The 13,032-nt window shown below is 38.8% G+C and overlaps 1 protein-coding gene across 6 annotated transcripts in view; it reads left to right on the forward strand.

The window, feature by feature from the left end:
- frmd3 (FERM domain containing 3) overlaps nt 1-13,032 on the forward strand; it is a 51,705-nt gene that overhangs the window by 16,723 nt on the left and 21,950 nt on the right. The window contains exons 4-11 of one of the 6 annotated variants that reach the window (XM_019259856.2): nt 2,359-2,440; nt 5,245-5,342; nt 6,935-7,058; nt 8,369-8,456; nt 10,817-10,905; nt 11,842-11,905; nt 12,308-12,343; nt 12,900-12,908. In XM_019259856.2, coding sequence (XP_019115401.1) covers nt 2,359-2,440; nt 5,245-5,342; nt 6,935-7,058; nt 8,369-8,456; nt 10,817-10,905; nt 11,842-11,905; nt 12,308-12,343; nt 12,900-12,908 — 590 coding nt within the window. The remainder of the gene's footprint in view (nt 1-2,358; nt 2,441-5,244; nt 5,343-6,934; nt 7,059-8,368; nt 8,457-10,816; nt 10,906-11,841; nt 11,906-12,307; nt 12,344-12,899; nt 12,909-13,032) is intronic. The other 5 variants (XM_019259857.2, XM_019259858.2, XM_019259859.2 and 2 more) reach the window with 5 other exon arrangements.

Raw genomic sequence — 13,032 nt, forward strand, 5'->3', positions numbered from 1 at the left:
TATGAATGGTTAGCTCCCAAAACTGATGAGTAATTGGGAATCAGTGTGTGAATGTGTGTCAGTGGGTGACTGAGACATGTAGTGTAAAAGCACTTTGAGTGGTTGGAAGACTAGAAAGGCGCTATATAAGTACAGTCTATTTACCAATTACATTTCAAGAAAGTGACAATCATTGACCGTCAAGTATTGAAACATTATAGTCCTTCATTGGCTGAGTTGTTTAAAAAAACATGTTGAATTGTGAGAGACACTTTATTTCTACAAGCAAATGTTTTGAATGAGAGGAGATCATTTTGCTTTTGCTCGTTCCTTTTAAAAAGTTTTTTAGGAGACAGACAAATGGACGTTCATGTCCATCTACTATCTTTCTATCTAGTTTAGATTTAGATTTTAAATATTCTTCTATCAAACTTCTGCTGAAACTTCTGCTGCAGTATTTTCTCAGTGTGATGATCGTCTACATTCGCCCTGTGTCATCAGCAAAAAAAAACATCTATGCCTGAAGTTCGCCCACCCTTTTAATGACTGTCCTGTTCTTTCTGCACCGCTGTAAATTAATAAAGGAGCTATTAGCGTTGCATTCTGCTTTATCAGAACATGTGCGAGAGGACAGGAGAGGGGGAGGATGAGGAGATGAGTGAAAATGAGAGATGGAGGAAGAGAGAAGGAGGGGGAAAGAGTGATTAAGAGGAAATGTGTGTAATTCAGAAGGGAGAGGGAGGGGACGGTGATAGATAATGTAGCTAAAGAAAGACGTCAGATTCGGGGAGAAAAGAGGGAGAAAAGAAGAGATTGGAGAGTCAGTTTGAGTTGAGAGAGGCTGACGGAGAGTGAAAGAAAGAAAAAGAGATGAGAGAGAGTGGAATGGAGGACGGAGAAGAGTTGAATAGATTTGAGTCTTACTGACACATCAGTTCTCCCCATGGCAGGATTTACTCTCAAATAAAGACGTGTGGTTTGTGTTTTATTTTCTCTTGGTGCGTCTCAGATTACGTACATATGCGTCACATTTGTACGAGTGTGTGTGTGTGTGTGTGTGTGTGTGTGTGTGTGTGTGCACTATTGTCAATTCGCTTTCTCTAAGAAGAAATACATTTTAAAAAGCATCTTGGTCCCTTAAGCCTGAGCAAAAAAAAAAACCCAGCTCAAATTCTTTGGGAGCGAGTGGGAGGATTTCGTCTTTCATACTGCTCAGCATGTATTATGTAGATGTGTGCTGTTTTTCATAGCTGGATAATACCTCAGAGGATCCCTCCATTAAAGATAGAGTGTTGAGGGCACCAAAGATTTCTGGTCCCATGTTAGAGGATACTTACTTTCTTCCCCTTCCTCTGCCACGTCCAATTTTCTTCTTTGTTTCAAGTTTATTCTTGGTGCCCTGCGTTAAAATAATTGCCAGCATCAGATGATTCTTTGAAAATAATCTACGTATCGTATTTATATTTAGTCAAGTGCAAAATTAAGAGGATGAGGTTGTGGAGGATTTGCTGTTTTTCCTTTCATATATTTTAATGATTTGATTTAGTTTTCAAATTTTATTTTGTAATTCTGATGGTGTTTTTTTCTATTTGCTGAATTTTTTACAATTCAAACAATCAAATAATCATCAGATGAATCTGTAATACATAACATCGTATATGTACATAACAGTGTGTGTGTGTGTGTGTGTGTGTGTGTGTGTGTGTGTGTCTGTGTAGCAGTTGCTACTTATGTTACGTTTCCTCTGAAGTTTCTCCACTGTGTGTCAACATAAATGTCTGTAGATAATGCAAACTTCAATGAGTAAACTTTCAATGTTACTGTGTGTGTGTGTGTGTGTGTGCATGAATGTGTGTTTTTGAGCCCCAGGATGGATTTAAGCTATTGCTGCCGTTTGATCTGAGTCTTATTGCGTGTGTGTGTTGCATATTTAGATACCATTGTAAGCTCAAATTCTCTCCCGCAGCAACAACTCACACAGTCAGAAATTTAATGTTTGAGGACTCTGATCAAAGGAAAAGACCCCAGTTCAAGTGAGACTCTTTGCATGTGTAGGTTGTAGGTGTGTGTATGTGTGGGTTAGGGTTAGTAATTACTGTAATTATCAAATGACTAATCAGTATTAGAGGCATACTGTGATTTCCTATTTTTGTCCCCAACTTCTTTTTCCCTCCAGTTTTACATAATCCTCATTGCTCTGCTCCACTTCTTTTTCTTCTCTCCTCTGCAAAGCTCACTACTTTTATCCAACAATTCTCCTTTCATTGTTCACTTCTTCATATTCAAACTACTTTCTGTCTCTGTGCTCTGTTATAACTCTCCTCATTTTATTCCGCTGTAATTTCTACTCTCTAATGCTTGTGTCTCTCTTGTCTTCAGCAGCCCAGCAGCCGTACACGATGTGTTTCCGGGTCAAGTTTTATCCCAGCGAGCCAATGAAGATCAAGGAGGAGCTCACCAGGTAAAATCTAATGCAGACGTTAGATTATGGTTCAGAGTGGTGCAGAGCTGGTGGTGGCAAATTCCCCCAAAATAAAAAATGGGCAGGAACAAGACAGAGTTGGCAGGATTCCTGATGCACAAGGAGATCAGGGTTAGTCAGAAATCACAAGATCGCAAGGTTAAACAATTCACTGAGCTGCCCACAGCATTTGTTACCACGAGGGAGACTGAACAATCTGGCGGAGTCTGAGAGGTTGAGCCTTGAGTCTTTTATACCTAGCAGGTTAATTAGAGGATGGGAATTGGGCCTTGTGATGATTAGGCAGGTGAGAGAGAAACAAAAGGCCATGCCCAGCAGCACACCCAAGCAAAAGGGGAAGGGAATGATGGGAAAGGAGGAGGAAAAATCATTTCATGTGAATATGGCATATAAAAGTTGTTTTTCAGTTTTTCATCCATCCAACAGGTTACTTTTCTGGAGAGTCAGCTTAATGTGACCTCTGTTACACCTTTTTTTCAGTAATCTCAGGCTACTTTATATTTCATTGTAGATGCATGTATTAGTAAATCAACCTTTGTTTGGTAAATGTAATGAAAAACAATTCTGTTTTAATAACGTCGCTGTAGTCCAACTTGTGGAACACACACACACACACACACACACACACACACACACACACACCTTCTCTCAGGCCTGGTGATAATTAGAGATGCTAACTCAGCAGGGACTCTGTTTTCGTGTTCTCCGTCCCATCTGAGCTGTAACGTCTCAACGTCTCTGCCTCTTCCCTTCCTCCGTCTCTCCACTCCGTGGTCTTGCCTCTCTCTTCCATCCATTTCAGATCCCTCCAGGCTGTCTCTCCATAATTTCATTCCTAAGGCGTCTCCTCCCTCACTTCTGTTGATCTCTGGCTCTCTCTCTGTCCTCTTTCTGCCTCCCCATAATCACAGCTCGCTCTCCTCCCTCAGGTGTCTTTTCACATCTCTCAAGTCATAGCTGCATATCTCCCTGTCCTCTTCAACATATATCCCTGTCCTCTGCACAAGTTGCATCATCAACGTCATTAAAATGTTCCTCTCAGCTTTCTACTTCTACAGCTTTCTGATTTCTCCTTCAGTTTCAGTCATGTCTCTCTAGATCATTCTTTTTTTTTTTAACTCCCCTTTCTTTGAAAGTACCGCTTTTATATATAGTCCTTGTGTCCATTTCAGCTTGGTTTGAAGAAAAAGCACTCAGAGCCCTCAGAGACTGCAATTACAATGCATTGCTACTAATGACTTTGTAGTGGACATAGAGGTTGAAGTCTGAGTTTGAGTTCGGAAAGTTCAAAAGGAACTGCAGTGAGTGATGAAATCCAATGTGTTGCAGTACTCAATATTTTATTTTATTTTTTTCTGAGCATGCTTTTTTACCAAAATATCTGAAAGAGAAAATTCTTAGCAACGTGCATTTCACACTTCACATGTACTCTGAAAATAACGGTTTGGGAGGGTGGTGGATGGGTGTGTAGCACATCTGATCTCCATGCAAGAGATTTCAACTTCACACTCACAAAAAGTATTTGAATATTTAAATATTTTAAATATAATCGACCCCTAACCTCAATCTTTCCCTGACATAAATCATATTGTAGCCTTCATGTGCAGATATTGCTGAAAGGAATCATATTAAATACTGTATACTGGCATTGAACGTAATCCAAGGATTTACAGAACGTCAGCCAAAAAGGTTAAAAGAAAAACAGAGAGTGTATGTACTGTATATATTGTCCTTAAGCACAGCTGTAAAAGGTCTTCTGCGAGGATGTTCAGTGATTTTATTGTGAACAGTCACAGCTCTGCTGATCTACACAAATTAAACCTCATATTGCAGAGTGAGAGAAGAGGAGGCACAAGGAGAGAGGGAGAAAAAGTTGGGGAAATGTGTTTTTTTAAAGTCAGAACCGAAAAGGGGTAAAATATAATAAACTGACATGTTGGGGAGATGGAAGACAGCTAACATCACTCAGAATTTTTGTTAAAATATGTATAAATACTGTGTTCACTGATTAAACCAGACAAGTGGTCTCACAGATGAAGGACTGACTGAAGTTTGTGTTACATAAAACAAGCAGCACGTAAGAGTAAAGGGGCAGAATTAAAGTCAGCAGAGAAGGTCGTTTGGACATATATAGTTGTGTTTTTCAGGCCAGAAGAACTTCCTTGCGGCTATACACTGACTATAAATAAAAGTATTTAGCTACAGTGGCAGGATTTTCCCTCCGTTCGGTGTTTCATGCTCTCCTTCTGCTGCTTCTGTCACTTGAGTTAGAAAAAACGAGTTTAATGAGTCAGTTGATTTGAGTGGTGTTTCGTCTCCTCTGGAAACTCGTCTGTATCCATGGCAACACGTCCCTATAGTTTCAGCACCACTGTCACTTCTCGTCTCCTTGGTAACACGTCAGCAGCATGCATCCATTGAAGCCATAGTTTCCATAGTAACACATAGTACCAGTACCTGCTGTATGGTTGTTGTTTCCATAGCAATAGTCTCTCTGATTTCTATAGTAACACCGTTTGATAATTATAAAATCAATGACTGTGGCTGTATTTTACTCTCAGACATCTGGAAATATTAATAGCAGCACTGATTCTCATCTATAATGACTTTACTGTAATAAAAATATATACTACATGACGTAAAGATAACCAATGGCGCACAACCACGTATGCTGTTTTCAACATATTTCTGCAGCCATACACTGTCTTACTGTAGACCAAATAAACTTTCACTGTGAAGCATCTGTAGTGTTAATGTCATGTGTGCTGTGTTTGTGTGTGCAGGTATCTCCTGTACCTCCAGCTGAAGAGAGACATCTACCACGGCCGTCTCCTCTGTCCTTTTGCTGAAGCTGCATATCTGGGAGCCTGCATCGTACAGGGTGAGGCCTGGTGACAACCAGTGGACTTACTGACAGTTTATCAGCTTCAGTTTAAGCATATTCCATATTAACAATTATTATATTTGATGTTTCTTACTGTAAATCTCTTGTCAGGGCAGTTGTGACAGATCACACACCGCTGAATTCATAGAATGAATGAAACGTTTTACTTTCATATAGAGCATTATGATTTTGTGTCAGGTCTGATACGTCAATCATATTTAATGTTATCGATTTGATTCTTTAATCTAAACATGTCAAATATTAGCAGCTTTACAGTAGTCGGTCAGTTCAGTTTGCTTTGCAAGGTAGCTTTGTAAATTTTTTGTAACATGTGTAACGTGTAATGTTATATCTACACTTAGTTAACATTTACAATACGTTGTATCTAGGCCTGAAGAAAGATCCAAACCGGTCACTCTATTTGTCTGATCTCTGCCTCATTAACTCAGACTGCTGTTGTTATCCTACATTTTAAAACACTGTCAGATGAACATGGATCACTGAGAAAATAAATTAGCAGTAACAGCTCAATGCTGAATCACAGTGTGGAGCCACTTGCCTTACTGTGGATTAAAAGTGGAATTAGCTGAGCTGTATCATTTAAATGAATCCTTCTGACTACACAAATCGCTGAACCATACAAAGACTCTCTGATTGGCTCATATCCCCAGAGAGCAGAGCGTGACTGGCTGCATTATCTCAACACAGAGTGCGTCTGCAGTGTATCATTGGCTGCTCTGATTAACGAGGGCAGCTCCCTGTTCTACTTTGTCAGGGTGTTGATTACACATCTGGAGAATAGGTTGAGGATTACTGTTTAATTAAACTTCAGGCAAGTATTTGATCTAACCTTTATTATGATTGCTAATTAAGAGCGGATTAAAAAATGAGGAAAATATTTATCTATCAGGCTATTCTATAAAAAAAAAGATGTTTTAATATTTTAATGTACGACTAGCAAATTTGCTGATGACACAAAGCAGTTAAATAAGATGTTAGGATAAGGGTAAGAGTAAGAAAATATTCTCTTTCTAATGGAGAGTTTGATGATGAAATGGATACCACACACTGAAATGTGTTTTTTGGATGTAAGGCTGCACCAAACAGCTAGTTGGCTTAGCAGAAATACTGGAAATAAGGGGAAACAGTACCTGTAAAACTTAATTATTAACACACTATATCTTGTGTTGTGTAATCGTAGAAAAAAAATATTAAAAATTACAACCCACCACTTTACATGCTATTTTCTGGTTCTAGACAACATCATGTCAGGCATAACAGTTTTTGTATGGATAAAACAAACAATAATGTGCTAACTCGCTAAGTTTTGTTACCTTTGAACACACCTTACCTGTTTCCCTCTGTTTTCACTCTTTATGCCAAACTAAGTTAACCAACTGCTGACTCATTTCATATTTCATAGTTCATATTTACACTAAAGTAGCAGCATCAATCTTCACATCTAAATCTCCACTACAAAGTGTATAAATGTTATGGATTGTATTTATATAGCATGTTGAATCGGTTTTCTAAACTGTTTAATCGGCTCATAAGACCTTTTTCACACTCACATCACCCTCTGTCTATAGCTGAGCTCGGGGACTACGACCCAGAAGAGCACCCATCAGACTACATCCGAGACTTCAAGCTGTTCCCTAAACAATCCCTCAAACTGGAGAGGAAGATTATAGAAATACACAAGAACGAGCTCAGGTACAAAAGATGTGTGTGTGTGTGTGTGTGTGTGTGTCTGGTGTACTGTTTGATTTTGTTGACACGCGGAGATGCTCGCTCCTGTGATCTGTGTTTTCAAAACATGCTGTGGAGACAGTTTTCCACTCTGCAGACAACAAAAAGTGCATTCTGTCATTCTTGCTATATATACCTGGAGATTTGTTGTTCATTGCACTGCAGAAGGTATTTCAGTTTAGATTCAGCTGAACTAAAAACTGAAATTCATTTGCAAAGGGATGAGTTTCAATTATTTATTTCAGACTCCTTCTAGACACCTTGCCTGCTACTGCAGGATTTTCAGGAATTAAATGATTCGATGAAAGTTAACCTTACAGGATAGATGGACTAAAACATGAGCTAAACCCAGACCTCATAAATTAGATGTTCTCTCCTTGTACAAAGAGATAAATTGACTGTTGAATAAAATGCAATACAAGGAAAAAGATGAATTGAAAGAGGGCATTAATGCACCCCAAGGTTTATGCTTATGTTGAAACTGATGACGTGCACAACCAGTATAAGTTTCCTAAATCAAAACATCACATGGTGCACAGTAAGGTATACATAAATCCCCTCCCTCGGGTTGTTTGTGTTTATTTGTATCACCGCTGCAGCTCATGAATTATGTTGTTAGGTTTGCGACCGTCATACTTACAGTGATTACCGAACATCAAAGACAAATCCTTAATTTCCCACAGCGCAGAGGCAGAAGATACTAAGTGCCCCCTGTCTGCCCCGATGGGTCTGACGAACAGGATTAACAGCATGTAGATCATTACTGAGCTGGAGAAGGAGACTTCAGGTGGTTTACAAATAGGTCGGGGTGGGCCGTGTGTCTGTGAGTTATCATAGTTAGGCTGTTCTTAAATTTGTTTAGTATTTTTCACCATGTGCGTGCAGACAGATGTATGTATGTGTGTGCAATTTTAATGTTGATTTATTCGTCTGGCGTCAGGATGAGTAGCAGCGTACATCACTCCGTTTCTTGACTTTGCAGCACTTAGACTAATGAGTGAATGTGGCCTCTGTTATAATGTCTGTTTATGCAAAATGTTAACAGATTGTCAAAAACTGGGCCAAATGTAATGACTTTGTGAAACAAGCAGAAAAACTAAAATGTGTTTTACTGCATGTAACAAGAAGAGCATCCATCTCAGACACACTGACCCTGTGGTTTTTTACTAACTTTCCCTGAAGCTCAGCAGTAGTGTTCTCACCATCCAGGTGACACTTAGCTCACAGCATTGATGTCCTGATATTTATATAATCTCTCCTCTCATCTCTTTTAGGGGCCAGTGTGCTGCATTAGCAGAGTGGAACATGCTCCAAAGGGCTCACAGCCTCGAAACATATGGAGTTGACCCTCACCCATGCAAGGTAACGTCAATGGAGTATGTACACTTTCATCCAGTCTGACTGTGAGACCTGGTGCTGCAAATCTATTCCTTAAAGTCTGTGTAAGGGCAAGATTTATTTCAAAATACATGTTGGAATAGTAGTTGCTGGAAACGTGTGAAAAGACTTTGGATGATACATTACTGAAATGTGGAGTTAGAGGTTAAAACAGTTTTCACCAGTTTTCAGTCCAGGATTTTGAGGGCGGTCCTTAAAGGGTGGCTCGATGACACACTGAGGCCACCCTGAGCATACCCCTAGACCCCTAGCAGAGAGATAGAGATGAATTCATCTCACTCACTGTGTTTCAAAGTTAGTCATGTCATTTTCTGAACTCATCTGACATGTTTCAGTCACTTCAAAACGGCTGCTTGACTGCTCCCACGAGTGGGCGTGGCTTCAGCGCATTCATCCTAATTTCATAAACTTGTCGATATTTTTAATCATTCAAATATGGCTGGTCGGTTAATAACACTTTTTTCTTTGGTCTGACGAACTCAGAACACATATTCTGTCTTACTTTACACAGACTTTAATGTGGGAAACATTTAGTCTTCACACTTCTGTAATATACCGAAATTGTTGCTGCATTTTCTCGATCATAACTTACAGAAAAACTTCTCAGGGCGTCCACTTTATATCTCCACCTGCCTCCATCTTTCTCACAAACTGTTCACTGTTCCCCTCTCTGTATACACAGTATGTACTGTGTATTTATAGGTAGTTATATGCAAGTACACATATATTCTGTTGAGCTGAAGATTTTGGACTAAAGATGGAAACACAAGTCTGAGACAGTTTATTGTATACACAAGGGAGAATGTGCAGGTGACTGGATGATCCAGAGGAGGGGGTGTGCAGGGCTGGTGGTGGCAGATTTCCGATGTGCAGCAGTGCAGACATGACTAGGCACGACGTGGCAAGAGTTTCCACAAGCAAAGCAACAAGACACAAGAAGAAGGGGAAGTAACAGAACGACAGGATAAACACCGGGAAGGAAACAGCCTCCACATGACACATAATGCCTTTTAACGACGCAGTGTGTAATATTTAGCTGACTCTATTTACAGAATATGGCAAAAATAGAATATAATATCCATAACTACATTTATACTAGTTTATAATCACCGGAAATTAAGAATCATTATGATTTTGTTATCTTAGAATGAGCCAGACACAGCAGGTTTGAACATAATGGCTGGTATATAATAACTTCCTTCATATTTAACTCATTTGAACAACTACAATACTTGTTTTTGTTTCTTATTGTTAATCTGAGAGTTTTGTTTTGTTTGTTTGCTTTTTTTTCAGTTGATTCATTTACAGATGTAAATATTCACCAAATGTGTTCATGCAGTTACAAATTCTGGCTTCAGCTGAGAGAGAGAGAGCAGTCTGTCCTCTTTGCCCTTTGTTTGTTTGTTTGTTTGCCCTTAATTTGCATATTTAATGGTCAAAAATACACATGATTAACTTTGCAGCATTTCAGCTAACCTGAGAGGTCACCGAGAGTAATAGATGATGAGAGGAGTGAGGAAAGGCCAGTGACTCCACCATCAGATTCAAGTCAAGTTTACATTTGCACCTCTGGCAACACTTTCAGGAATCAATATTCTTATTGATTGGTCAGAGACAGAGCTTCTGAATGGACTTCAGCAAGTCAATATGACTGTAAACACAAGAGTTACTGTTAGTATTATGCTTCATTTGATAGAAATACTGCCTGGACTTTATTCTTGGTGTTCTCTTGTACTGTTGTTTTAGATGGAACGGGCAGAATCTAATAAAGAATAGCAATATTTTACAATTCGCTATCCGCTCATTCTCGCTCTCTCTGTTCACCCTCGAAATAGACAGGCGTATCACAGCATGACACACAGATTAACGAGATATTTAAATTCTGTCTGTCGGAGAGTATCCCTTTTATCTGCTTCATTTCCCGTCAGTGGGGCTGTTTTTTTTAATTTGGTTTTGTGTTATTGCTGAGACTCAAGTATCATGCAGATCTGTGAGGATGAACAATCTGACAAAGTAAATGTGAGGGAACACAGAGAGAGAAAAAGGAGGTCTACAGATGATCACCAGCGATGTGGGAGAGTGACAGGAACATAATGTGTTTGTCTTGCTGTATCAAACACAGTCACTCTGTTCGGTATTTTCTGAGCCTTGTACTTGATGCCGGTTACTGCAAATTGGGGAGGTTGAGGTTTGAAACAAACAAGTGATTGTGCGTTGGAGTAATTACCATGGTGTTTCTGATGGCCCACTTGCCTCCCCACTGTTAATCCACCTGTATCCATGAAGTGTCCTGCCTCTCAGTCTGTGAGTGTGTGTGTTTGCAGGATTTCACAGGCTCCACAGCCTTTCTCGGGTTCACAGCCACAGGGTTTGTGGTCTTCCAGGGAAACAAGAGGATCCACCTCCTCAAATGGTACATATTTGTCCCTAATTGTTGAATGAACACCATGCTTCATCTCAAATGTAGCTGACTATAATATTTACTAGTTGCGGTCTTAGATACTGTTCATGTGATTCATAAGATGATAAAGATATATTAGAGGTTAGAACTGCATGCAATGTCATGTTGACATTGCATGCATATGCATACATACATGCACTTCAATAATTTGATGAATCAGTATCATCTGTTGTTAATGGGCAGTGGTGGAAAAAGACTGAAAAAACTGTTTTGTTTTTTTAATCTACAAGCCTTTAAAAGATAAATTAAATTATTTACAAATTAAAGCTAAAAACATACAGTATTTTCACACAAACTGATGTTAAATGACAAGAATTATGCGTAATTTGAACCCAGTATCTAACTATTTAGATAGTCTATACTAACAACTACACTAACTGCAACCATAACTTTCTGACTCAAACTGTTTGAAGGTGTTTGATCATAATAATTTAGGGAAAATCTAATTCAGGGTAAAATAACAATAACAATAATAATACAATAATAACAGCATTTCTCAGCAAAATCATGGAAATTTCTAAAACTTTTACACCGCCGTCATATTTTTATAAAATTGTGATATTCTTTCATGGAAATCTGACATTCAGCTAACAACTACTCCTGTGAAATAGTTGTAGTGGACTAAAAAAAAGAACATTCACCTCTCACTGAAATATAAATAAATAAATAAATAAATAAATAATTGTATTTAATTTACAGTATTTGAGTAAAAGTACATGAGTAAATTCCAACGTTCAAACGTATAAAAAATAAACATACCGATCTACCTTTATTCATATTCTATCAAGAATTACATTATTTTTTATCTCACTAAACTAAACTCAATTCAGCTGTTAAGTTAAATATAATGTATTTAATGTATTTTAAACTTATAATTCTTCTTTGCAGGGCTGATGTTAGCAAACTGAAGTTTGAAGGGAAAACCTTTTACGTGATCGGGATTCAGAAAGAGGTGAGTGCAGCACTTTCTCCTCTAAAGGGTAAAAATGAACACTGAAAATGTGTTGTGTAATTTTCCGCCATCGTGATGATGAATTGTGTATTCCTGTACTCAAATCGTCATCATCATGCTCACCTGTTAGACCCCAACCTCTAACATCTGTGAAGTTCTGTAAAAAAAAAAAAAAAGACGGACTCTGACGTAGATGCAGAGTTACTGTCTGTGTTCATTAGTAACTGTTTTTGACCTCCAGGTGTACTGTACGTCATGTATTCTCTTTCCTCCTTCCTTCCCTTTCCCCTTTGTTCATCTGTGTAATGGTTACATCAGATAAATGTGCTATGAAACTGTACTGTTTGTCTATGTAATCCTGTCCACCATCACACACACTGTATATGTGTGTCACTGTTTCAGATCTCCTTAACAGGCAGGATTCACTGTAACAGGATGGTGGGTGTGTTACGACTAACCTCCTCGCTTACATTATGTGTTACCTGTGGCCCAAATATGAGACTCCTGCACTACATCTGTGTTATTTAATTGAATCAATTTAAATTTGTAGACATCTCTGCTTTAAACAGACACAGACAGCAAATAATAAGTTGTGCTAAACTACAATTCGAACAGGTGTCTTGCATTTGGGACACGTTTCATCCTCACGCTCGATGTTTGTCCTCCAGAGCTAAGGTAGACTGCTTTGTATATGTGCATACAGCCTTTATTTTGCAAGAACGGCAGCTGATTGTGTCTCATACTGCTGTTTGACGCTTTAACTCATATTTATTCAGTCAGAGGTGTCTTAATAATACTCCAAAAGCCAGGTTTCTCTTTGATCTACCAATCAGCCAGTCTTTTTCTCTTAATTACAGAAGCTCAAACCAGCTCTCCTCATCTCTGCTTAATTTGTCCGTCTGTCTACTTGTTTGTCTGTTTGGCAACTCATGAATGGCTGAAGATGCAGTTTTATCTTTGTGTTTCTGTCTCTTCTCTCTGTGTGTAAACATAGTCATCACTGGTGAGTAAATACAAGTAATAATAGCAGCACAAAACATTTTTTTGTACTGAAATCCTCAATTCGACGCTTCTGCCCACAGTCCTGCCCTCACCTCACTTTATGATTGGAGGAATCATCTTCTCAT

Source organism: Larimichthys crocea, chromosome III, assembly GCF_000972845.2.
Source record: "Larimichthys crocea isolate SSNF chromosome III, L_crocea_2.0, whole genome shotgun sequence".
Taxonomy (NCBI): Eukaryota; Metazoa; Chordata; class Actinopteri; family Sciaenidae; genus Larimichthys; species Larimichthys crocea.